This window comes from Temnothorax longispinosus, chromosome 1, assembly GCF_030848805.1.
Source record: "Temnothorax longispinosus isolate EJ_2023e chromosome 1, Tlon_JGU_v1, whole genome shotgun sequence".
In the NCBI taxonomy this organism is placed as follows: domain Eukaryota; kingdom Metazoa; phylum Arthropoda; class Insecta; order Hymenoptera; family Formicidae; genus Temnothorax; species Temnothorax longispinosus.
Window position 1 is genome coordinate 27,391,567 of NC_092358.1, and position 27,865 is coordinate 27,419,431.

At 43.9% G+C, this 27,865-nt stretch overlaps 1 protein-coding gene across 1 annotated transcript; it reads left to right on the top strand.

Annotated features, from left to right (window-relative positions):
* Positions 1 to 553: 553 nt before the first annotated feature.
* LOC139822415 (neuroligin-1) lies at positions 554 to 26,876 on the top strand. The gene is made up of 8 exons (XM_071794092.1): positions 554 to 1,166; positions 4,809 to 6,436; positions 14,559 to 14,705; positions 17,488 to 17,676; positions 18,390 to 18,646; positions 19,748 to 19,894; positions 20,670 to 21,094; positions 22,138 to 26,876. Exons 2-8 carry the CDS (start codon positions 5,623 to 5,625, stop codon positions 23,234 to 23,236), a joined length of 3,078 nt encoding a protein of 1,025 aa, XP_071650193.1. The 5' UTR covers positions 554 to 1,166; positions 4,809 to 5,622; the 3' UTR covers positions 23,237 to 26,876.
* The last annotated feature ends 989 nt before the right edge of the window (positions 26,877 to 27,865 follow it).

Genomic DNA, 27,865 nt, shown 5'->3' on the forward strand with positions numbered 1-27,865 from the left:
GAGAGAGAGGGGAGAGGGAGGGGAGGGAAAGAGAATTCGTTTCGCACACCAAGCAGCCTCTTCAGGCAAGCTTTCGCTCGTGCCCTTCTCGTTCTCGTATGTGAGGAAGGACAAGCAGGAGCGAAGGGTGGCGTGTGTGAGATGTGGTGGGTGCCGAAGGCGCAGCGTCAGCCGCGAGGATATGGAGCACGAGTCGGCGGCGGCGGCGGCGGCGGCGGCCGGAGAAAAGATGCTGCGCGTGTACGAGGAAGAAGCAGGATAGGAGGCTCCCGGTGTGGGGGCGGCAGAAGCGGCAAAAGGGGTTGCAGGAGAGGATAAACGAGAGAGAAAACGGGATAGGAGAAGAGAGAGAGAGAGAGAGGGGGGGGAGAGGAAAGCCGGAACGACCCGGGGGTTGCCGTGGTGCTATCGACCGGGCCGCTGGTCGGAATCAAACCAGGCGTCGGCGCCGTGGCTGTCCCGGCTTCCTCGAGTGCCGGACCATCCTCCACTTCCACCTCCATCACCACCACTGCCATCGCCGCCGCCGCCGCCGCCACCACCATCACCACCACCAGCGGCAAGAGCAGCAGGCACCAGCACCGCCACCTCCGCGGAGGTCGCACGGCTGCTGGCCCTCGGCGCGTTAGTAGTGCCCGGGACAGACAGTCGATCGCGCACACGAAGGGTGCGGGTCGTTCTGGGGGTTGGTTTGTGGGTACGGATTTGGTCAGTCGGCTGATTTTGTTGGTCTCGTCGGCAGTCTCTCGCAATTCGTATGCAGACTGCTCGCGGCGGATCGTCGTCGCGTCCGTCGCGTTGCGATTCAACAGCTGGCGAGAAGGTGCTCAGACGGAGAGTATGCCTGAGGCCTGAGAGGCGGCAAACATCTAGCGTCCGCTTTATCGCGGTTTGACGGCGCTTCGGGCGATCTGGACCGCGCTCACGAATCTGTAATAATCGGCATCGTTCTCGAGAGCGTGGAAACGTCAAACCCCGGACTCCTAACGTGATGCGAGCCGCGTCGAATGGATCGAAGCGTTACGTGTTGGTGCGTGTGGTGCCGGAGCGATAGGTTCGAAATTATCTGGACCCGGAAGTTATCTGACCGAGATTATTGAGTGAACACCATTATACACTATGTGATACGAGAAGACGACCCTAGATAAGAAGTTGGATGTTTTTCGGTGCGTTCCATACATTTTTCAAGATTATAAATACAAATGCAATGTTCCTGGTAGATCAGCTAGATGATTAAGCTGAACGAATGACATTGGCTCAGTAAGAACGTATTCTGTACGGATAACTGTATCAAGTTGCTTTCGTAGACTTTACTTTTCTGATTATTCAAGAAATCTGAAACATATGGCGTCGAGACATCATCGATGATAGCTCCCGAGATTTGAAGAAATCCGCACATCATTTTCGATCAATATTCGAGTTTGTCGCGTACATATATATTACAAGGAGTAGTAAAATTATGTCAACAACGTATAATAATTGCGTCATAAACTTTCGTCGTTACTATCGCAAAAATTAGATCATAATTCTTAATATATTCAGATTTTATTGAATGCTTTTTCGGAGATCAAATATTCAAAAGTGATTAAATATGTATTAAATAAGTGTCTTATTAAATATTAATTTACAGGAAATGCAAATGATTAATATTTGCATATAATTAATATTTAAATAATTTATATTTACTAATTCACTCCTACGTTTACTTTATGTAATTTTTAATATATTCTCGTTATTTATTTTAATCTTTTGTTTAACCACTTTTTTTCCACACATAATCATAATAGCTCTTGGTCTTATATTCTTTTTATTATAAAATGTGCATAAATATATCAAGCTATAGATAAAGTTAAATGTTAAAATATAGATAGATACTCAACAGAATTTTTCATCAGACGTAATAATTGATGTGTAAAATAATATTAAATTATTTTAATCAACTTTAAACGTTTTAAACAATTAGACTTTTATTTCATCGACTACATTTGGCAAATAATCATCGTGACGATTCGACCATTGGTTTTGGTCCGATTAATATGATTAATCAATGGTCATCAAAACCAACGGTCGAATCGTCACGATGATTATTTGCCAATTGTAGTCGATGAAATAAAAGTCTAATTGTTTATTATATATTGTTGGCAAATCACAAATGTACTTTCGGTTTATTTAAACATTTTATTATGCACAAAACTTAAAATAAATTGACGATAAATTCAGCGAGAAAATCGCATTTTGAAATGGTACATTTTTAAAACATAAAATCTCTAATCTTGGAAGACAGTATATTGTCACTGAAAATATTTTTGTCGCTTTCTTTTTATTCCCAACGCGTATTTAATATTCTCGTCCGTATTTCGCGTCAATTAAAATTATTACATAAAGATAGAGTGTAATATAGAGGAAAGAATTGAGAGAGGGAATAACGATTGTGAGGCTAATCCTCAATTTCGAAGATTGGGGGGACCCGTAATTTTGCAAAATGGATCACCATCAATTCTCATTGACTCATCCATTTCTTACAGGACGCGCTCTCGTTGATCCGTGCAAAAATGTCACGCCGGCACTCATGCAATTTCCGCGATAATATATCGGCGTTTTTCGCGAGGGATCCGTTCTTCCTTTCACGTTGTCGTTGCCGCCTCGATAATTCCTCATGGATTCTTCCCCGTAAATCCGGAAACTTCGAACTTATCGCTCCCTTCGGTGAATTATTAATCGTCCAGTCATCCCCCCTTTCTCTCCCCCCCTCCCCCGCAATTAGCGCGAGCCCCGGAATTTAATTTCGCTCGCCAGATTGTCGCGCTTATGATTCGGCATTGGCATCTCGTTTTTGCTTGTCCGCTTGAATGCCGCGGAATAGGAGCATAATCCGATGATGGTTCGCTCCTCTTTTCGAACTTGAGTCCACGTCGGCATCGCGCAGAGCTCCGTCGACGAAAGACCCCCGGGGAATCCGATCTGCAAAGTACTTAGAAAACAGTGTCAGACTAACTCGAGAATCGGGAATACTTTGTACTATACATCCGACACGTTCGCTTTGATTGAGTGCGAGGAAAAAATTTTACATTTGCTGTAAACCTGCGAATTAACTGCGTCAAAACGGTATTGAATTAATATCAAGCTTTGTTCAACATTGAAATTACAGGTATAATTAGCATTTGAACTTTCAAATAGCCATTTACGTGGTGCGCCACGTTTTATTTACATTTAAACGAACTTTGCTTTCATAATTCTGAAGTTTCTTTTTACTAATAGACATGAATAGCATTTATTTATAAATAACATGAAAAATATTATGATGGCAGTTACGATTTATATTTTTCTCTTTGACGGACGGGCCTCTGTATTTCTTTAAACTAATAAAAGGCTAAATGGACGTTAGGAAGACATTATAAGGATAATTATAATCTTCAATTTTAATTTTCAATACATTTACCTCTCGTTTATTTCGCGCAATTATAGTAATACTTATTCGTCATTGTCAAGAAAGTAAATGGTTCTTACTTCGGCGCGTTCACCGGAAAAGAAGTTTCAGAAAATATAAAAGTAGCGAGCGCAAGAAAATGTCTGCGTTTATATGGCTTGTCTTAACAATTGCACGCTCGACGAAGTACGAGACTATTACGACGTTTCGCCACGTAGGTGGGCCTTCGCGGAAAAATAGCCCGCTATTTCGCCCCGCGTTTGGAAAAAGGGCATCATAACGGGAGAACGTAACCCAAACTTTGTGATAATTTAAACGCAGGCCGCATTCTCTCCCCCGGGGAGCAGGGGGAAGGTTGAAATGTTGCTAAAGTCGCAACGCCGGGTGTACCAAGGGGCAGGGAGTGTAGTTTATATCAAGTTAGAAATTGGAAATTCTCGCATAACCACAGTTGAATGCTATCAGATTTCGCGTTACTCGAGCAGCTGGAGCAACTCATTCGAATCAAAACTACATCGTCATTGCAATTAATTAGATTTAGTCGGGCGACCGGCCGAGTGCGATTCGATTTTTCATTACGGGTCCCGCAATGTACGTTAATTATTGATTTAGTGAACGTAAATTTCAAGTCCGGCGTCGCTGAATTCTCGAAAATTCGATCCAAAGGGTCGATGCATACATCTGCATATTAATACGCAATGGAAACGGCTCAAATTTGCGCTATTACCACAATGGGGTCAGTTTTCGCCGCAGTAATATATGGAAATATATATTATCGCAGATTGGAGCGCAAAATATCTACTTCATTTCTCATCATTTTACAACAAATAGAGAAAAAGAATGGTTTCTGAAAAATAAATTATGGTAGCACCAATAACAAAAATCAATTAACTGAAAATCGGACATTCTGTTTACTAGATGCAGATTTGTTTGCCAGGGAATACATACAGTCAAAAACAAGCATATTTTTAGAATGGAATAACCGCTAAAATAACAATAAATAATTAGAAAATATGATGGAGGATAAAAGAATCCTTGTTTGCCGAACCGCAGCGGGATTAAGACAGGAGTGGGAAGGCAACGACGTTGGGGGTACACACGCTTCACGCACGATTGTCTCCTCGAAAATATATCGAGCATACATTTTTCCTGTTCACTGAGTAGAGAGTAGCAATTTTCGCGCCATTTGTCCTCGGGCACGAGAAACATCTGTCCGCTTGAGGTTTCGTAGAATTTTGAATTGTCCAGGTGGTGGGACGATCTTCCTCGAGTTTATAAATTTATTATACCGGTGTGACTGCCATCGAGTTAGTCGAACGTGACGTGAAATTCATTTCCAGAGAAGCCGCGTTAACGAAGCGCTCTTTATACGTTGTTGCAGCGTGTTGCGGCGCGCGACGTGGTGAAAGCAGGTGGTTCCCGTGGTTCCCGGCGAGACCAAGAAACGGATACGCGAAGTCCGAAGAATCGTCGTCGAGCGATTCTCCTTTCTCGGGACGAGTCGTAGCACGTACGTCGAAAACGTTGAGGATTCCACGCGAGTCGGCGTCGGCGACTCCGAGGGCGGTGAATCGAACCATCGTACCCTGGGCGCCGATGATTCCATCAAGCTCATTCACTGCCGACGATTCGAGTTCGTCGATCGTCATCGGAGCGTCGTGTATACGCGCGTGCCGCGCGGCAACGACGATCGGTCGCCAGATTGGCAGCTCAGCGTCAACGCGGGCAACGCATGCACCTGAGAATGGAAGTGAGAGTTTGCTCGGAGCCGATCAGCAGCAGAAGCAGAAGCAGAAGCAGCAGCAGCGCGATAGTAGTACCGAGTCGCTATTCTAAATTCGAGACGGCGGACAGGGAGCGAAAGCCGCTTGGAGGGCGCGGGACTGGAGGTGCAGGCGGCAAGCCGTACCGGAAGCTGTGGGAGTGGGTGGACGTCGGCGACGGGCTAAGGGTGGTGCCGGCGGTGGTAGGGCGGAAAGGGGCGCAGGAGGGCGGAAAGAGGCGCAAAAAATTGCCGACGGCGGCGGCGAGGACGGAGGAGCGAAGGACAGGCAAGAAGGCAGCGGCGGCAGTGGCGGCGAACGGGAAAGGAAAGCGGAAATCGGAAGCGGAAGAAGAAAGGGGTCGTCCATCGGCAGGAGGGCCCCACAGATGCGGGGCCCGCAGGGGCGGCCAGTCCGCGGCGGCGTGACGCGATGCGGACGTCCTCCTCCTCTTTGCCGAGGAAGAGGAAGAGGAAAGACCTCTCGCCTCCCAACACCGTCCTTCTCACCAGCGATTGGCGATCGTCAGTTAAACATGTCCTCCGACAGCAGGGTTCTCCGCGGCTCGATATTATCGTGTCGTATCGACCGCGGCACGCGGTTTTCCACCGGGGACGAGTTGTCTCCTCGGTGTGTCGTGAGGTTCCTAGGAAGCTGGGGAGTCGCCAAACAAGCGCGATTTCCGACGAACGATGCTGGGAACGGGGAAAGCGGAAGGGAGGCAAATGCGACAAGGGGAGCGACGACGAAGGAGATAAACGAGAGAGGCGACGACGAAGTGCGAAGGATATCGCGAGTAAAGGGACCCTTCGAATGGTCCCGTCCGACGGCGGCATTGCCAAGAGCGTCTTCCTGCTGGCGCTTCTCTGCGCTCAGTGCTGCCTGGCAGGTACCGAGGCGCTGGCCGGCACTCAAAAGTACAGTACAAGAACGGTCAAGACGCGATACGGCATGCTGCGCGGTATCGAGGCCCGATCGTCAACATCCGTTGAAACTTATTACGGCGTGCCGTACGCAACGCCGCCGCTTGGCGCGTTGCGTTACATGCCGCCGGTCACCCCGACACCCTGGCGCGGCATCCGACTCGCCGACACCATGCCGCCGGCCTGTCCGCAGCGGCCGCCGGTACCGGACGAGAGCCTGCCGCGACAGAGGCAGGCCTACCTCAAGAGGCTGGTGCCCGTGCTGGTCAACCAGAGCGAAGACTGCCTGTATCTGAACCTCTATGTGCCCAAAGCTCCTCACGGTAAGTCGACGTTAATAAGGCGATATTATTTCAAAAAATGGTTTTATTGAAGAAAAAATATATTGCTTGATAGAATAAAAAATATGTTTTAAAGCATTTTATTGTTAATCGTTGTTCTAGGAAGGACGAAATGGAAGAAATATTCCATTTTTGTATAAGTAGATTTCATTATAAATATTCTTTTTTATATCAATTTATATTGCTGCTTTCGAGATTCCTTGTGCTTTGTAGAAAATAAAATTTCTTTGCAGCCCTTTAAAAGATAGGAAACAGCTATCAATGGTCCCATGATAAGAAATGCGATAAATTAATGATTATTAGATAAAAAGACGCGAAAATTAATGGTTAAAAAACCGTGAAAATATTTCTGATTGAAAAGTCAACACTATCACATTTTCCTTCTCGCTAGCTAGAAAACAATGTTAGAAGTTTGTAACAATGTTTCAGATATATTTCGTAAAACTTACTTTCTGCTTGTTCGAAATAAAAAGATCATATTCTAAATTCTAAACAAAATTCTCGTGAAAAATACGTGAAAAACACGTTTGTGATGCACTGTTTGGAAAATCCTACTCTGTACACCATACGGTCCATTGTCGAATGCAAAATTCGTTGCGGAAACATATAAGCCGAACTTTTCGGGATGTATCTTTCGACGTGAAGTTTGGTGATATTTTCGCGAGAGACGCTGTGTTTCGAAACATTGCACCGTCCAATTTTAGGGAGATTGCCTAACTTCGTCGAAAGTGCATCGCTAACCACCGGGGGGCAAGAGAGAGGCGCAATTTCATTCCGCGATAATCTGATTATCGAAGCGTTCGGGAATGCAGCGTCGGGCGCGTTATGACACGTGACAATGACATCGCGCACGTATAATTCCGCGCGACAAGTAGATACGTAGATACACGCATTGGTTCGCGAAATTTTTTTTTTCTTTTTGTCGTACGCGCGCTTGCGTACCGGCCTGTTGGAGATTCGCAGAATTTTAGAAATAACATTCCGCTCCCGCCCGAAATTACGTTCGGCCGATTCGGACAAGCGTTTCTATCCGCAGCGCGATCCACTCTGATCCACTCTCTGCGTCTCTTACCGAATGCGAAATTACGCGCTACCTGCATTGTACACAGCTACGTAATTCGGTCGAAAGTCCAAACAGCGCGGCGTAACGAGCTCTCATGAAAGTAGAATTATCCATATAGAAATTATTACCTTCTCTCGTATCGCGTCGTGAGGAACTTAAGTGCTATCGCCCGCATTTGGAATTTGGATGAACTTTTCAGCGCCGAGAGACGTGTTGACCTTAATTGCTTGCTTAAGCTTCTTGCTGATGAAAAATACAGAGAGTGAGAGAGAGAGAGAGAGAGAGAGAGAGAGAGAGAGACCTTTGAACCTGACGGCATAAGGTTGTCTCATGAATGATCCATGCGCGATATTACGTGATATCACGATCACTGATTACCATAGCGTATATCTTTCATCCCGCGCTTTCTCATCCTGTCCCTTCGGATATCCAGCCAGCACGGCTGAAATATTGAAGCGCGACGAGAGCGCAAGAAGATTATAGGTATAGCGGTTGTAAACAATTCGCTTCGTCGGCAATAATTTCCGGCAAATTTTTAGAGCTAATTTCAATACGGCGTACGTTGGCTGAGGGAGGACGGGAGGGAAAGAAAAAAAAATGTTGCGCTTCGTAACGAGAGCTCGATGCGACGATTTTAGTAGTCGCGATTTCGCGCTGTCGCGATGCTGGTTTCCTTTGCAAGAAAACTCTCTACTGCTCCACGCTCCCACCTTTTTACCCCTTTCCCCTACCGTCCCATTCTCTCAGCTCTTAGCGTGGGGATTGGGGATAGAACGGGAGCGGGTGTTCGTAACAAAAGAGCGGATCGATCGCCTCGCGGAGACGGTTTTCTGATTGCGAACACAACGAGAGACTTTCAGATGAAGTGTAAACGCGAACCAATATACGGATCATAGATATGGAGATCAACAACGGGGAATACATCCCCGCGATAAATTTTCAGATATAGGGATTCGATCGGGATTTGTTGAATTCTGTAATATTCCCGGTTGTGTGTATAAAGATCTGACCTAGTTTTGCTTCTTGAACAGTTTGGCTTTGCCGTGCTTCAAGATAAATATGTCTATTCCAATTTTCGTTAAGGGAGCACGGATATCGCCGTAGCGCTAAAGAAAATATCTGCCTTCGGTGGAAGATTTGTACGTCGTAGTTCTGCGAAAAATTAATTCTCCGCCCGAGATAACGCGGATGTGGAATTAATTAAAAGCGAAGTCGCGCGAAGGCTCCCGTGATTTCCGTAAGGCGCGATCGGGCGGAGATAGCGCACGTATGAGGGACTGAGGGATATCGCGAGGTTCCACGATACGGCGAGACGGCGCGGCGACGACGCGTAATATCCACTCGCGATTTTTCCCGTTTTTTGTTCTACGGGATATCTCGCAGAGAGAGGCCGCTATTATGCTGTCGAATAAAAAGCCGTAACTACCCGACGTTTCAGCCGGATTAAAGAGAAACGAGCCGTCGTTGCTTCCTTCGCTATCGCGTTGAATCCTCTTGCTACTTTTTTACAGAAGCGAAGCGCTTTTTCTCGTGCTCGTCTCTCACCGACGACGCTGACGCGCGCGACGCCGCGATGCATGGGTGCAACACCACACCATCATCACCCACTATCGTCACTACTCGCGTGCGTAAGCAGCTTAGTTTCCGGATCTTCCATCTCCGGATATCGTCGCGGAAAAATCAGACGAGCGTTTGAACTCCTTCAGCGAGCGCGAGTGGAACGCGTTATTGAAACGCGATTGTAATATCTTTATGGAATTTAAATGCGAGCGGGACGGTTCTCGGTAATCCCGATCGCACAATGATAGCGTTTAGAATTAGGAATTTGCAACGTTACTTCAATTTATAACTTCAATTTTGCCCGAACTCATGCGAATGAAGAGACCAAGTGATTCCTTACGATTGAGGAGCTCAATTTCGACCTCGCATTTGCATTAAAAGTTCCGACGCAACGTTAAAAGTGTAATTCGCAAACAACTGGAATTGAAGTTTCATGTCGGATAAAGTACGGGATCGCACCAAGTTACGAGTAATACATAGATTGCGCAAAGAGGAATGCGTAATACGTCGTACATCACGCAAAATTCGTGCTTATTTTAACGATATTGCGCTTATCCGACAGATTGAGAGCTCTTTCGTCTTGGATCATCGTCGCGGAATTACTTTTATGGTTATATCCTACATCTGTTATTACGCAACGGCGACGACGGCTCGTAACTCTGGACGATGCTCCATCCCGAATGCTTACGATATCGTTCATGGATATGTGGTGAATGAAGAAATAACCATGATTTGCGATTAATTTAAACGCGTGTGCGATTATAAGTTTTACTTATTTAATATGAGAATTATGGTATAAAAAATAAGATATTATATATTCATGGATATATCGTGAATAGAAAAATAGTTATAATCTGCGATTAATTTAAACGAGCTTGTTATAAGTTTTATACGTATTTAATATCCGATTTTTATTCAATATAATTATGATATAAAAGAGATATTATCCATGGAAATATCACTAACAGAAAAGTAACTATGATCTGCGATTAATTTAAATGCGTGTGTAATTGTAACTTTTATTTATTTAATATATTTAATATATTTATGTGATGTAAAGAATAAAATTGCCATATGTATTAAAAATATTGCATAAGTGTAGCTCTTCTGAGTTTTGAGATAGTTAATACTATGCTGTATTATATTTATAACAAACTGTATAATAGAAAAAAAGCAGCAAATTCTTTTTATTACTTATTAATTAACAATTTCTTTTATAATGTAATTTTAATTGCAAAGTAATCTTGCGAGGATGCTGCATAGCCTGTCGGAAACAGTGGACTCGTTGATGGATCTTGAATTCGATCTCTCATCTCACATATGGATTTAAAATTCGAAATAGGATATAGTCTAGATAAGATTGGTAAAAAAATCTGTTTTTAGTGAGATTGCAATCTGTTAAAAAGGGAATATTTTTATATTTAGTCCTAGTAGTTTAAGTTGAACAAAACAATGCAGAGCTCGCTTTAGAGTAGAGCCTTTCATTACGAAAAAGAAGAGATAATCTTGCAAATGTGTGATATTTTCTTCTTCATACCGTGAAATTTAGCTATACGTTTCGTATACACGCACCGATCATCTTTCATTTATGTCAGCCATTCGCGAGCGAACGTTATTCTTTGTGATGCGATCACTCGCGGAAAAATTTGATATAGGTAGATTTAATACAATACTCCACGGCAATATACTTCGACACACAGAGAAACGCTGCCGAGTGTCGGTGAATGCGGATCACGTGAAAATAATATTCGGGACATACGGGGCGAGCGCGAAGGGGGATGGGGCGTCGCTCGCGAATTCATCCGGCTGTCGTTTCCCCGATCGAGCAGCGAGCATCCGCCGGCTTTGTGCGTATTCGCGTGCCTCGCGTGAGGAATCTGTCGCTGTGAAGAAGAATGAAAGAATAAAGCGCACTTTTATCTGGGAAATGATGAGAAACCAGGGTGCCTCGGCGGCACAATGGCGAGGCCGATGCTGCATACGAGAAGAAATGAAGCGGGCCGAAGGGATTCGAGATATTGGAAGGACAAGATAAAGCGACGGCGAAAGGAGCTCCTCGAGTAGAGCGAGAGAAAGAGAGAGAGAGAGAGAGAGAGAGAGAGAGAGAGAGAAACTACTGTAAAGGAATGCAAGTGTAAGGATGCGTTGCATCCTCAATTCCGTAGTGCATTGCAGTCGATTATTTGATTCACGTGAGAGAACCTGCAAGCACCGCGGGAGTGAGGTGGCTTCGTATCGGATCGACGTTCTTCTTGTCTGGCCGCTGCGACATTAATCTAAAGAGGGGACACGATAATGAAGAGGAGACTCCCAAGTGCCGACATATATGCGCCTTAGGATCGATTCTTTAATCTGTTCGCACTTGAGACCGCGGTTCAAGATCGATCGTTATCTATAGTCGATGTACAATGGACCGGAATCTGGAGAAACTGATGGAAACTTTAATTAACTGTCCCACTTTACCAGGGTTTTTAATTTTACGCATTTGAACCGTCTAGAGAGAGAACCGTAGGAAAGTATCTATTTAAGTAAATCCGATTCCGAATATTTTTATAGTTCGATTGTCCATAAAATTGCAGTTAAGAAAATGGGAACTAAAAATCTACGGAAAGAATATTTGTACTACGTGTAGTGCGATAATATAGAACTCGATTAAAGGATATATATATATATATATATATATATATATATATATATATATATACACGGAGAAAATTTTATAGTAAATATTACTATGGTGTCGCACTAGCTGCGGACCATCGAGGAATTTCAAGGTAAAATACTATAATTATTGTTTTAAAAACGATTAAATAACGTAATTTTTACCATAAACATAGTAATTTAACTTAAAATTCCTCGATAGTCCGCAGCTAGTGCGACACCATAGTAATATTTACTATAAAATTTTCTCCGTGTATATATATATATATATATGTATAATACATAGCGACCTTCGTATTTTTTTTACTGTACAAGAGCGTTGGAAATGCTTCAAAATTGCTGTTAGTTCACGATAACGACTTCGCGATCTCTCGTTAAGACTTAGATAACGACCTTTTCGCATTAAGAGTAAACTTTAGTGCCTGATATATTCCAGGTCGTTCAAAAAGCTTCCTCATTTCCGAATCTCTGCTAACTTGCTTATGAATTTATTGGTCCCCCGTATCTACCCCACCTCCTTTCCCGACATGTTACATAATCGCGTTATATACGCTGAGTTGGAACGTATGCAATAGAGGCTAGGGCGCAACATGCTTCGTATACGTGCGGAACCAGAATTTCACCTATCGCTTATGATAGAAGATTATACTCCTGCTATTATCGTTCTAAAAAAGACATAAAGGATAAAAAACAAATAATTTTCTTGAAATTTTTACTGACATACAAACGAGTATAGAACATGTAAAATAATATAGCGATTATATAAACATTAACAAAAACTTGGCGAAATATTAGCTGTGGGGTGGCTTTCTTGAGAACAACAAATGGAAAATTATTCTTAATTAATTAAGAAGCCTGCGGGGAATTAGACTTTCAACGAGAATTGTACTACTAAAATTAATTAATACACAGTTTGCAACACTTGGAATGAAACATTGGAGTTCAGTGTTATTCCTAACTAGATTAAAAGAGCGGCAGTAGAAGATCTCAGTGATAATAAATAGCCTAGTGAGTAACTACATTGACGGTGCATCAGTACTTTGCGTTCATAAAAAAAAATCTACTATTTATAAACTTCCGAGCAGCAGCGCGACAAAGATGAGTCGATACCGAGGAAGCAATAAAAGCATCGAGTCGCCCGTAAACGTTTTGAGATACGATCGCAAACAGGCGCGCCGGGCAAAAGCAGGCAGGTTTTCGCAGCTCCCAATGGAAAAATACGCACAGCGGAATCACGAGGATGGTGTGTCTCACGCCCGGGCTCGCCTACTCGTTCACCTACTTAACTTTCTGTCGTCTAGCTTGCGCTATCAGGATCGCAACAGGTGTCTCGCCTTACCATCACTTAGCTCGGCATGATAGTTCGTTCCCGGGATGATTATATTTCGATCGCCGTTGCGCATTACGGGGAATTTGACGTCGCGATTGATAGAGACAGCTGCATTACCTTGCCAAGAGCTGAGAGGTAGTAAGGTTTTATGGAAAACCTCCCTTCAAGATTTACGTATAAATCGAGATTTTTCGCTCAAGTAGCTAAACGCCTCGTATAATTTACGGCATTTGAATCGCTCAGAACCACTTTTGCCAAACTGACATTTTATTTATATATGTGAAATATTGAGAATCATGGGTTAGATAACCGCTCATTAATCAAAAATATATGTTATAAAGATATATACGTCGTTATAATTATTTTGAATACGAACATAGATATTCCACACGTAATTTATTTTTCAATGATTAATAATAGACAATATGTATATAGATATTGATATTCCTTTTATAAATACTGTCTGTATTTAGTGCTAAATGCAATTAAGTAATTTTTTTCGTAAAACATTAAACACAATCTCTAGCCGATGAAATGTTATACAATGTTATCGTGGATTCGTAATTCGTGTTTTATAAACTGCTAGCTTATAAAGTCATATAAGCTCTCAGTCACGAGATTCTGTGGAAACCTAAAGTTGCTGTTTAATCGGTTATTTGAGCATTTTTATCTGGCCTATCACGCCTAATCTTTAGAAAAACGCTTAATCGCATTTATGCCTCGTTAAATTACAACAGAATTAGGTTTGTGTGCACACGTTTACTTGATCTTATATTGTTCAACAGAGAATGTATATTAAGATCAGATTGCAATTTTCTAGAGAGAATTGTAAGCTGAGTCAAATAAAATATTTACCGTCGAGAATAATTAAAGAGATTACAAACGTCGTTCAGTCAACGTCATTGTCCGATATGATTATTATGTAATTTAGGCGATGCGAAATTTTGATAATGTGATATAAGTACTTATCTACAAGGTGCTTCAAGAAATGTTAACACTTATATAAAAGTAATTTTTTTAGAGAAACAGAACTGGTAACACAAAATATCGTAGTAACAAATGTATTTTGTCTCTCCACTTGTTCACCATCATTGCAATGTGCATCTCCGATAGAAAATTGCAAATGTGATTGCAACAATATCCAGAGAAATGTGCCTCAGGGTTCTGGAGACCACTTGGAGAAGAATTTCGAGAACATGTTGACAACGATGGCGAACAAGTGGAAACTATTTGAAGACAAAATATATTTGTTATTGCAATATCTTGTGTTATCAGTACTGTTTCTCTAAAAAAAAAAAAAAATTGCTTCCATATAAGTGTTAACACACTTTTAAAGCACTCTGTGTATATACTCGAAATTCTTCTACGTATTCGTCATATACTCTCGCGTATTCTATATACTCCCTCTTGTATTTGTATTGTATTTATTCGCGCATCGTACTTCGTGTTTGCAGAGAGATATCGTGGTAGAATGTCCTCTAATGTTGCAGGTAGTATTGCGGACTCGCTGCCGGCTCTCCTCCTTATTCATGGCGATTCCTATTCGTGGGGCGCCGGGAATTCATTTGACGGAACCGCCCTAGCCGCTCACGGACGCCTTATTGTCGTCTCCATCAATTTTCGTCTTGGCGTGCTTGGTAAGCTGGCTATATTTATTCAATAAAACAGACCGTCTCGGCCTTATCGGAACGCAGGACACGCCTTGCAATCGTTTGCGATTATTTTATTCGACTACGTTCGCGTATGTCCGTAATCATTTGCGAGAAAACAAAGCACCGCATCTTTTAAAAAATTCATTGCTCGTCGCTTTGTCTCAAAATAAAATAAAAAAGAAAAGAAATTTTCTCTTATTCGTCATTTATAAAAATGTATTTCTGAGCCAGCGGTAATAACAACAATGGAATAAAATAATTGAAAACTGACATAGAACGAAACGTGTTCCGCTGCAAAGAATCGTACCATTGAAACAATTATTTTCTTGGGTAACGAGTAACGAGCATTTATCGATAACTGACGATTTGACACTTCGATCAAATACGTAATAAATGGCACGTTGTGTGGCAAGAAATTATTCTCTCGGGCATAACAACGACGGACAATACAATAATCGGGCATTCGCATTATTATTTCGTACGCGAGAGCTGATAGAAAGTTTCCGCGTTATAAAATGCGCCGAGCTTACCACGCTTTGTTTATTACACAGCGCGACTAGCTCTTTTGTTCTTTCGACGGAGTTAACGGAATGATCTCATTATTCGTGGCAGCTAGGAGGAAAAGTTTGTCGAGATCTTACCAGATTACTTTCCGTGCAGTTATATATGGAAATTCTCCTCCGGGGGGTTGTTACTTTTGCGATAGTTCGGACTCTTTAAAAACACGACATCAACTCTCGGATATATAGGTAACAGGACGAAAATGCAAGATGCAGGATGCGTTTTCGCGCGCGCGCGTGCGCCAGAGAGATACAGTGGGGAGGGGGGGGGGATAACCGCGTGTGCGTGTGCCAAAATTAAAAACGAACAAAGGGGGAAGAAACAAAGGGAGTTTAATGAGGACGAAGAAGAGGACACGCGCGTAAGGCTAAGGGTGTTTTCGCGCGAATGGATTTTCACGCGCTCGTTTGTCGTACGACCGGCTTTTGAGCATCTGCTAAATATCGTGCGCATAATTTAAGTTGGAGTACTGCGGGGAACGGCTGCGTGAAGTGGAGTCGATATTCGCGTAACGCGAGGAGTCGGAAACGGATCCCGTTTCGCTGTGCGATTTTATATGTTGTTTCCGGATAAATATCAATTTTTATTTAGTTAATTCAGTAAAATGGATTTTATCTGGGCATCGGTCTCTCTTGCCCACGCTGACAAAGACAAGGCTGTAATTTCACGTTAATTAAAAATGTGTTATGCCTTCCATAACGGCGATTCCATGGTTTTCACGTCACGCTTTATTATCGCAAACGCACCCACAATGGTGTAATCTGTATATATTTATTTTTCCGCGCTATTTGCAGCGGCGATGTTTAAAGGTTCGAGTGCACCTAATCGCGGATAAAACGATAAACAACGTATTATTCGGCGGGTATGCAAGCGTGTTTACAACACCGTATCCTCCATTCATGAAAGAAGCCCCGGGGCAGTCAGCGGAACAATTTTCGATATCGATACGCCGTATTTTCACCATACCGGGGGCTGGTTTCGCGCTTCTCTTTGTCGGTATGCTGCAGTTCCGCATGCGTTTTGTTCATCGTTGAAACGAAACAATGCCTGCGGCGTTATCCAATACCGCATGGCCGACCGATTCGATTTTCTTCCGTCTTTTTTCTTGTTACCTCACTTATTACTCGTGTTCTTTCACTGGGTTTCGCGCCATTTATGTGGTTTTCACGCCACTTACGACATAAATAAATTCGACATAAATAAATTTCCGATCGGATCATCACGTTAATGTTAAGTGTATTTTTCATCGCGTAGCGCGCAGCGTTTCGCAGATTGCCGCATTCTCTGCGGAACAAACCTCGACAGGTGAGAGTAAAAATGAACAGATACATGATAATTATCGCGAAATATTTGTCCTCGTATTTTTGCGCGAAAGAAATATCTTTTTATATATGAATAGTAGCAAAACATTTATTCCATATCACTCGTACGAGTCATTACTCTATGATATTTTTCTGTGCTAAATACGAGCGTAATTAGAAGTTGGCACAAATGCTGCGCGGCAGATATGTGAATGTGATTAAAAGGCGAATCTGATTGAAATGGAAAACTCCCCTCGCAGGCAGATGGCGAGGCAAAGTGACAAGCCCGTAGGTGAGTCGGTGCAGTAAATTGAAGCGGGCGGGGATTGAGTACCGACGAGCAAATATTTAATTTTAATCCGGTTTATTCTTCGAGTTCAGCCGTTCTCTCGTCGCTTACAATAGCTACGTTTGCACACGCACGCGTGTGGGAATCTCGACTTTCCCCCGCAACGATAACTAACTTAGCGATAATTAATTAACTCTGACGATCCCTTCTGCTAAAGCAGGTATATACTAAAAGTGAGCGTACTCGAGTTTAGCAAAACTTTACGATTAACATAACAGAGTTTTGATCGTCCGGTTTGCGCGTAAGAAGAACGAGGCGCGGTGAGAGAAGCGGAGAAAGAAGAAGCCTCCTTGAGACAGGGAGTAGAATCGTGCTCCCGGAAATGTCTGAATGAATTTTCTAGATAAGTTCTCTCTTTCCCGGCGACAACTTCCGCTTCTCGTCCTCGAAATAACAAAAGTACAGTGTGTTAGGAAGCTCGACGCGCAATTCCGCTCGTGCTTTCGTGGAAGCTCTTAGGGAATTAACGGCGTCGAATATTCGAACCGTCCTCGCCGATCCGTTCGGCCGGGCGTAAATGAGCCGGCTTCCTAATTCGAGCACGTTGAAACGGCAGGCTTCCTGAAGACCGGATCGAAAGGGAGCGCGCAGGGCAATTACGGATTGATGGATCTGGTGGCGGGGCTCCATTGGCTGCGCGAAAATCTCGGGGCTTTCGGCGGCGATCCTGAGCGACTGGCGTTGCTGGGCCACGGCACCGGGGCGGCTCTCGCCAATTTTTTAGCCGTCTCCCCTATGGCGAAAGGTAAGGCGTTTAATCGTTTCGCGGCTTGCGGCCGATCGGTTGCGCCCCACGTTTGTCGGTCAACCCACCTGGTTAACGTGCCGTCGCGTGTCGGTCGGATTTACCGCTGACGTGTCCGTTTTGTATAGGAGCCGATGGAAAAGCGCCACGAATTTGTTTACGTTTCCTTTTTTTGACAATGTCCACACGGACCGTTTTATTTATTTGCCAGTTTTTTATATGCGTTTTATTTGCCGCGTTATTTTTTTTTTATTTTATGCTCCTGAGAAAACATTGATAACGTTCTTTTCGCTTATTTGTGTGATAGATGGAATTACACTGATTAAGCTGCAGAGCTCTTGCATTATAGTCCGGCTTACGAAGGAAGAAGATTGATTTAATCACGTCTAACGCTGATTGATATCGGTATAACCGTCCATAGAGAAACATGCTGATTTATCGATGGTCTCAGTGTAATAGTGTCCATAAGCTTCCCAGTAAGAAGGACTTAAATAAAATTCGAACGAGAGAAAGAAGCTTTTAGACAATATCGCGAAATAATAAGAGGAGGATGATTTTCTGTTTACGAGGATATCGGATTTTCGAATAATAAAACGTCAATAACGTATTAATTACTATGCCGTGGAATAATTAAAGATTTATCGGACATTCCTCGCATTTTATTAGCCGTATCGCAATTATAGCAAGGGAGTTTTTTCCAACGGATATTCCAGCGCTGATCGGGAGGGTGATTCTGCTCGGCGGTTCGGCCCTCTCGTCGTGGGCGGTGCAGCGAGATCCGCTGGCGGTGAAGCGCCGCGTCGCCGAGCAGATAGGATGTCCCGGTGACGTCGAGGCCGACGATATCGCACCGTGCCTTCGTTTGAAGAGCGTGGAGGAGCTACTGGCGGTGCAGCTGGATCCGCCAAGATTCACTTCCGGATTTGCGCCCTTCGTTGACGGGGCTGTTCTGCCACCGACAGTCAATCAGGTGAGACGATTCGCCCCCGATAATCGATAATCTCGGGACTGAAGAACGGTAACGCGCCGTTTCCACCTGCTTTACGATCCGCTCTGCCCGATTGCTTCGGTTTTACTGCGCCGTTAACTGTAATACGGCATTAATTAATCTTAATTGCGGTTTAATCGATTGTGTTTGTCCGTTCCTCGGACTTGGAATTTAGAGAGACAGACGGAGAGAGAGAGAGATCTACTTAAACCGGAGATTAAAGTTTTGGAAAGTCTTGGCGAAAACTATTATAAATATTACGTTGGCACTTTTTAACGGTTTTTGTGAATGACACGTTTGTTATCTGTTGTTTGTTGGGGACGTCCGGCGCGTAGCGGTTCGGCTTCGTTTTTGACGTTTGAACCATTTTTCATAAAATTTGCATTTACATCCTCCAGCTTTCTCGCGGAGTATATGCGCGTGCTGTCCCGTGTCCGCCGTTTAAACGTAGATTACGCGTGAAATATCCACCGCGTTGTAAATAAATATAACGGCCGGATGTTAAATAAACATGGGGCCGCGACACGCGTTTCATCCGGGCGATTACGGAATTCGCGAATGTTGTAATTGCGTACGGATATTAACCCAATACCGACGGACGACCGGCGTATTGATTTTGCGCAGGAGCGAACGAGACGACAGGTAAACGATGAATCTGCTAATTGAACGGGCGGCCGACTGACGGATGACGGATCCGAGAATCGTAATAGCTACTTCGTGCATGCTCCATTAACTCATTCGTTGATAGAGTCCCTGGTTGATCGCGCTCCGCGCGATATCGCGACATTAAACGGGGAATTCGGGAGAGGATGAACAAACGTGCATGTACTATCGCAGCTGCGATTTATTACAAAGCAGTCAAGTCTCTCCTTGTGCCGTCTCCGCTGTAAAATGTACAGCGGCTCAATTTATGCGACGTTAAATAGAAATTACAAGCTATACGTTTACGTGCGCAGAGGGATGTGCCTGAGTGACAGAGATTTATCTAACAATGATAGGAAACCGAGAGCGAATAGAGAAGATTGAGAATCTTTAATACGCGTGATTATTCCGAAACACAAAAAGGAAGATTCGTTTGTTCAGAATTTCCAGCCCACTGCCTCTTCTTCGGGACTAATGCCAATCGTGCCCGGGCCCGGCGCTGAATTCGCGGACTTCGGCGACCGTGATTTACTCTTTGGTTTGACGTCCGAGGAAGCTTGGGTGAATCTCACCGAGGAAGATTTACAGGTAAGTGGGATTCGTGGTGACCCGAGAATAAAATATACGTAAAGAAATATATTAATTACGTATATCGTATTCTTTTTGTTCTTAATCTTCCGGTTCTTTTAAAAACCCGGTATTACAATACATATTTCATAACGTCTCTGTTAAAAGAATGAAGAAATGCGGGATACATTAATTATACCGTATTCTTTTTTGTTCTTGATCTTTCGGTTCTTTTAAAAACCGGACTCCGGACAATTCTGTGCTTCGTAATGTCTTCGTTAAAAGAATAAAAAGGTTTCAAACTTTTTAATCTGTTTTTCTCTGCTGCTATTATTGGTGATATACCTTTATTTTTATATCGATTTTATCAAGAAATTTATATTAGAGCGGAAGTAATTCCCTGATTAATGACCGGACACTTCGTGCATAATATGTAATTGACATCGATTGGATATAGTTTGACAAATTGACGAGCTTTACATGATTGCATCACAAGCCTGCGCTCGCCAATCATTCCGGATATTATTGACTCTCCGATGGTCACGGCCACTGGCCATCGCGCTATAATAGCATGCGTCTGCTTTACGATCATGATCGAATTAATAATCCATATTATACGCAGATGTATCGGCGGAAACGTCATTCGATTACTTTGTACATGTAATCCGGCGATCATCCAAATGTTCGACGATACAAAATTGGCGTCGGGAGATTATTTTACAAACTGCAATAAATTCACGAACTGTTGCGCTTTCCGCGTCGTGAAAACCCAACGAAAACTCTTGCCGATTTGCAGAACGGCTTGAACGAGACGAGGAGGGACCGTATATTACGCACTTACGTCCGTAACACCTATCGTTACCATTTGCACGAAATCTATTCGACTCTTCGGAACGAGTACACCGACTGGGAGCGGGGCGAGCAGAGTCCCGTGGCGATCTGCGAGGGTCTCTTATCTCTCCTCGGAGACGGCCAAGTCGCCGCCCCGCTCCTCAGACTGGCCTTACTGCATTCGGCCTCGGAGGGACGCGGCTATTTCCTGCACTTCCAGCCGGGCGAGCTACCGAGCCAGAGGGGCGAGGAGGTGCCGTATCTCCTGGGTATACCTCTTCTGCGCGGCGAAGTCACGTCCGCGCTGCCCGCCTCTGCCAACTACACCCCGGCCGACGAGAATCTGTCGAAACTGCTCGTACACTACCTGACTAACTTTGTGAGGCGCGGGTAAGTCCTTGCCGCTTCTCTTTCACCCGGCGATAAAATTAATGTTTGACTACGTCCATTAAAAACGAGTTTAGAACAAAAATTAAAATTTTACCCCGCAACAAACAGGAGTACGTTGCAGATCTTTCACATTTTTCAAACTTAATTGACGAATATTTTCGAGAGTATCGCGAGAAGTTAACTGTACTGTTTAACTAGCGCTATCTTGGGTGAAACATACGATCGGCATTAATCGGCGACACTACAACGTGAAATAACTGGCGCATAGGTGCGAAAGGGTTAATCGGATAAGTGAACCTCCTCGTTAATTCACCCGGTTCAAAGTTCTTTGAAACTTAAGCATCGCATACACTTCGATTACTCTCTGTGAGGGAAGTCTAAAGGTTGGCGGTGGTAGTAAGGGTAAAGTTACAGCTGCGAGAGGATTTTGGAACCAAACTCCCGCAAAGGCCGTTAACGCGCTCAGCGAAAGCTCGCAATCTCGAAGTAGAGTAGACTTGTTAGTGGCGAAGACGCGAAGTGATTTTGGCATCTCTAATTGCGAATCGGCGGCTATCTGGATGATTACTCTGTCATCGACACGACGAATTTTCGCAACACAATTTTGCCTCTAGTGAATTATCGCACACAGAGACGCACGAGATCGCTTCGGACCTTATTGAAATTTAGCTTCCAATTTCCAAAAGCATTTCGAACAATTTGCTGCATATTGTAAAATTATAACAATATTCATTTAATTATTTGAAATAAACAATGATATTGCTACAATCAATTATATAAAAAAATAAACTATGGATAAACTGCCCCCGTCTTATTTATGTATTTTTCGGTGTAAATAACTTCAAAATAACTCCAGAATAAAGATATACCTACATATATTCTTTAAATGGATTTTTACCGATGGAAAAAATGATGGCATAAATTATATTTAATTTCGTGCTTCCTGATATTAAACATTTAGCGATCCAATAAAATAAGAGCGCAACGTGAATCGCAGATTTCTGTCCATTTGTGAAAGAATCGCGATTCGCTCGTTGTTTTAGGGACCCGAATGGCGTGAGTCCCTTGTCCACGGCACTGGATAACGGCCTGACGACGAGCCCGCCGTTCTGGGACTCGTACGATTCCATAAATCAGCTGTACTTGGAGGCCGCTCACAGCCCGGAGATGCGCTCGCATTACAGAGGCCACAAGATGTCCCTCTGGCTAAATCTGCTGCCGCAGCTGCACCGGCCGGGCTACGAGATCAACATGCGGCACCATCATCTCGCGGAGAACCCCGGCCTCTACGAGGGCCCGGTGCGTCCGCAGAGCACGGCCGTACCTCTACCGGCGCCCCCGTTACCCATGCCATCTCCCACGGAACCCTCCTCGATACTGACCGCGCTGTCGACCACGGAATGTACGCCGAACGCGACCGTCGCGACGACCATCACGCCCACCACCTCGCGAACGTTGCAGATCTCGAATCTGGGCCCGGGCCCCAACAATCTTCTGCGCAAGCTCGCGTCCAGCCACTACCAGAGTTACACCACGGCCCTCACGGTTACCATCGCGGTAGGCGTGTTCCTATTGCTGCTCAACATCCTGATTTTCGCGGGGATCTACCATCAGCGCGACCGGAACACGACCGGCGGCGGTCTGTCGGGCGCTTTCAGCAACAAGAAGAAAGAGGAGTTTCTGGAGGCCGGCTGCTCCGGTATTGACACCTCGGGTTCAGGCAAGCAGCGACTGCCGCCTTCCATGACCCTGATGGACTCGCCGTCGTCGATGCTGCCGCCGCACAAGGCAAAGCTCGTGCAGGAGCTCGAGCTGCAGCTGCAGGAGTTCCAATGCTCTCCGCCGCCCGGCGGCGGCAAGCGGATTCTGGAACCGCCGTCCTACAGCAAGAGCCCGTGCATCCAGCGGACCCGCACGCCGTCGCCCTGCGTCGACGCCACTATCGCCCAGATGGACGAGGTTAACGACATCAGCGGCCTTCACCACGACAGCGAGGACGAGAACGAGGAACTGCCGGAACCGCCGCCCCCGCCCAAGGCCCCGGCGCCGAACGTCGGTCTCACGTGCCCCGGGATTCTACGGCAGCCCGGGACACCCGGTAGCGCGAAGAAGCGCGTGCAGATTCAAGAGATCTCCGTGTGATAGGGTGCGAGGGATATCGGTCTCTCGAGATCTTTGATGTTGGAAGATGCGGTTCTCGCCATGAACGAGCGCGCGACGAGAGGACGGAGCGCCGATCGAGATCAAGTGTAGGCGAGGGGCGCCTTTGAACTCTTGATTATTATCGGGGATACACTTCCCGAGGCGCGAGTGGCCTCGCTCTTCGCAGTCACTGTCGAAGCGATTTTCGTTCCTCTCACGAGATTATTGTTTCCCTGTATTACCGTTTGAGAATAAATAGCAGTAATAGCACGTTCTCGCGCTCGCGTGTTCGTCACGTCGGTTAACTCGTGTGAGATGAGAGCGCGATCACTTTCGCGTTAAAGCGAAGGTGAACGTTTGACGGCCGTGTTAATAAATTCTCTTCTCGAAATCTTGCTCCTAGAACTTATTACAGACTGCTAAAGTCTACTACTACAGAAACGCGTTCAAGCTTACGATCCTTGTATCTCCGAGTGATCCTCGTCAGGAATGGATGCCGACGTGTGCGTAGCTTTTTCGCGACTGAAGAAAGTGAAACATAATTTTTACTCGCTCCGAACGGAGTTGTACAGTGCCGTGTGTGTCCCCACGTGCAGATCAGCAGCGTTTGAAAGTGTGCTTTATTTCGAGGGATTTTCTTACCGAGCCGCGATCCACGTTCGTGTAACGCAATTTGATGTACGCGCAAACGGGCACGTAAACACGTAAGAGAACACACAGGAGGTTCGTAGTGGTCCCTTTGTACCCGAGACGTGAATCTTCGTCCGTCCATTAGGGACGACAACGTCTGGCGTTTGAAATTCACCGGATCGGCCGACCCTTGGTCGGCTTCACTGACTCTTCAGCCGGGTCCGATCCGGCGGTCGTTGCGCGACGCGGTGTCGCATAAACGGGGGGGATTGACGTAATCTCAGGAATAAAAAGAATGCAAAAGACATCTTCGTGGCAGGCATACACGGTGTCCGTCATGGTGCTCGGGCTAACTCAGGCCCGAATCTTGCCACAACACTAAATGGAATTAATCGAGGAATTGGTAGTCTTGGGCTTCGACTTCTAGGTTCATAAGACGACGAGAACGACTAGCTTACTGATATGTGTGTTCGTGCGAGAGAACGTGCGTGAGACATGGACGAGAGGGATGGAAAGAATGGAAAGAAAAGGGTAAAAAAAAGGAAGGGATGATGTGGGGAAAGAGAAAAAGGGGAACTCTGTAAGATGCTGGCTTTCGTTAGTAGTAATTGGGCGTGTGTGTGAAACTTTGTGTAAGGAATTAGAACATGTTTGACACGAGATAGGGCTAAACGGTTTAACGGCAACGGGGAGTACTTAAGAGAATACAGGTGATTCTCCGGTATTTATTTTAAAAGTTGTCGTTGTGTAACGTGAAATTTTCGGAAAGAATTCGATACGCGAAGTTTTAGCGTTCCATTGAAGGCGACTGCGTTATACACTCGAGACATCTTTACGATGTATAACATTTGTCAGAAAGTATCGTGTTATGAGTTTTCTTTGACTTTAATAGTCACCTCGGAGGGAGGGGAGTAAAGTTGCGTTGTTTCAGAAAGTTATAAATTTGCTACTAACTTTTTGATGGCCGCTATAAAGAAAAGTGTTTAAATAAGAGTTCCTATATGTTCGACCAATTGGAAATGATCCGCGCATAAACGCCATAAATTATATTGGTGGTACGTCAACTTGATTCCGTATTCGGTTAAAGCTGATCTATTTCTATTACGTCTTTATTTCCTTTAATTTATTTGCTTTCATCTATTCTTTTCTTTTAAAAAAATTTGTAATTACTATTTGCATTCAGTTCCTTGATAGTAATGACGGAATTTCATACAAGTTGAAAGTTGGAAATCGTTGAGAGTCACCTGTATATTATAAATTTTCATGCAATATTGGAAATATGGTAGTTGGAAAGTGAAAAGTGTATTTGGGTCCATTTTAATTTTTATATTTTCCTTCGGGGTGCTAAGACGTGTCGATCGGCTACTAATATACGATTAATACTTTAAACCTGGTCGGATCTGTTCAATACTGTCGACAGGAGCTATTTATTACACCAATGATTAAAATTGTTTATTATAAAATGACCTAAGATGGCACCAAAATGTATATTTAGCTTGTTTTACGGAGGCGTTTAGGATCAAAATTTACCAAGTCTATGAGATATACTTTAAGAATGAAAAATTAGATATCGTTGCAAAATTCCCCGAAGAAATTGTTATTGAAATATAAGTCGGACATTTTATATGTAAAATAAATATATATATATATATACAAACTCTTCGGAGGCTAGGCAAGTTTTGATCTTGGTTCGTCTCGTCACACAACGCTCTTCGACGACATGTAATTGGAAAGACGGCAAGAATTGAATCTTGACTTGACAGCCCCAAGAAACAAGTCTGTCGCAAGAGTGTCAGAGTAGAGAGACGGGCGAGCGCTGTCGTCGTAAAGCACCCCTACGATCGTAAGACTTCGAGTAAATGAGGAAGAGAAACCGCGCGAGGGGCCACCGTAAGTAACCTAATTCCTAATTAACCTAGTCACGGGGAAACTTGCCATAATTGATTCGATTGCACTCGCGTGTGTTATCATTTACCGGCAGGATGCTGCCGATGTTAAGATATATCGCCAAACATGGGGGAATTGGGGAGGTATATCGCGTTATACAAAATCGGGGAGCTGTTTGATCGATCCGCGAAACGCTGGGGTAATAAACAGTCGTTCGTCGAATTTGGATACGATCGTCAAGTTAGCTTCATTTGCATGGTAATTAACTCGGAGGGGGCTTATTGTCATTTGCGCGACTAAGATTGAGCCCCGTGAGAGCTCTTTACTGTCACCGTTCCTTTCGTCTGCAGATTCTTCAGTCAATTAAAAACCAGCTTCTTTTCTTGACAGGAATATTGGAAATTTAACTCTTTATAATGGCATGTAATTGGGATCTACATTACGCGTATCTACATATTTTTTAAAGTGTTATTTTATCACTTCACCTCTACATCATTGCGCGAATTTTCATGCTCAATAAAAATATACATATACATATACAAGTTTTGTATACTATATTGTTATTATGAATTCCGAGTTACATATCGTTCTCTTATAAATGAATATTTTTTAATTAATATCCCGCGATCAATGTTTTCCATTTACCGGTTGTGCAATTTTTTTTCATGAGCAAACAATGTTATAGGGAGTTAAATCATTCTTGAGTTAAAAACGATCGAAAATGAGTGATTTTTTATGAAATCTAGAAGATGCTAATTTGAAAAGCGTTAATAATGCAGAAAATTTTACTCTTCAGCATATTTTAAAAATTACAAAAAGAATTCGAAAACGTTTAATTAAGATTTTTTTGCAAGAAAGAATCGACCGCGATTTAATTAGAGGATCCGTAGATGAAAGAAATGGCACTTACTTGTGCACGACAGTGGACATACAGAATTAATGAAAAGAAGGACACTATGGACATAACATAGATAGCCGAGGGCAAACTGACATGCTGCCACAATCTATCTTGTGTCTATAGAAAGCGCACAGATACAAAAGACACACTCATACGTATATACAACTATCAATGTTTGGAATGTTGGGATTTGTTTAAATAAATACTTAAAGATTCAAAGCGTAACTCTCTGATGGCGTTCTAATTTTGCGTGTGTCCTATGTCTTCCCTAGCTCGCCTCCTTAGCCTTGCAAGTTAAGAATTGCATCTGTAATCTTGATTACTTATTGCACTAATTAAATGCGGTACAAACAATATCTCACTGGCTAATTCAAAGTATCGTTCTTCAAGAGAATCCAGATTGATTGGAAAATAGCAATGCACTTACAATATTATCTTTAGAAATTTTCCGAGTTTTTTTTATTCGTCAAACGTACCCTGTCATTCGAGAAAGACTATAAAATACTTCAAGGATTTAAACGCACGCGCAGCTGTTAAGGAGACAACGATATATAGTAATCTTTAGGGGGGAGAGAGAGAGAGAGAGAGAGAGAGAGAGAGAGAGAGAGAGAGAGAGAGAGAGAGAGAGAGAGAAGCGGACATGAAACAAAGTAGGAAGATCGAGGATTAGAGTGCACAACCGCCCCTTTCTCACGCCTAGCGCACTCGTATTGACGTCTCGCGGTTTTCTTCCCTGCGCGCGGGTGGGGTGGCCGAAGCTCGAGATTTAATAGGGTGCTTTCCGCCTCTCGTGAAGCCGCGCAACGGGATCCGCCGCGGGCTGAAGTATAATTAGTCATGCTATACAATACCACAGTGGCATAGACCGAATACATAACTATATATATTTATATTATATATATATGTATATACTTGTCGCATGCTGTGTATGTGAGTGTACGAGCGCAACCGGTGCCGCTAGGGATGCGCGGGAATGTTTGGTAATTGGCGATACGGCGAGACATGAGGAATACCTTGAATCAATCCTGCGGAACACGACGGAGGAAAAATTTCGGAATTTCTAAGTTTTCTTAAATCACGTTTTCATTTAAAAGTACTTAATGAAAAGCAATTTAATTTTCTTTTGACGAAACAGACTCAGTAAAAAAGCGATCGCATTTATTTGATCACGGTATATTGTCGCGTCAGGGGCTTAACGGCGCGCACTCGTGTTA

Bases quoted from the DNA above. Each gene is read 5' to 3' on its own strand.
- LOC139822415 (XM_071794092.1), top strand. From the start codon at position 5,623: ATGCGGACGTCCTCCTCCTCTTTGCCGAGGAAGAGGAAGAGGAAAGAC. The intron at 6,437-14,558 runs GTAAGTCGACGT...CTAATGTTGCAG, and splicing joins TGTGCCCAAAGCTCCTCACG to GTAGTATTGCGGACTCGCTG. The intron at 21,095-22,137 runs GTAAGTCCTTGC...TCGTTGTTTTAG, and splicing joins ACTAACTTTGTGAGGCGCGG to GGACCCGAATGGCGTGAGTC.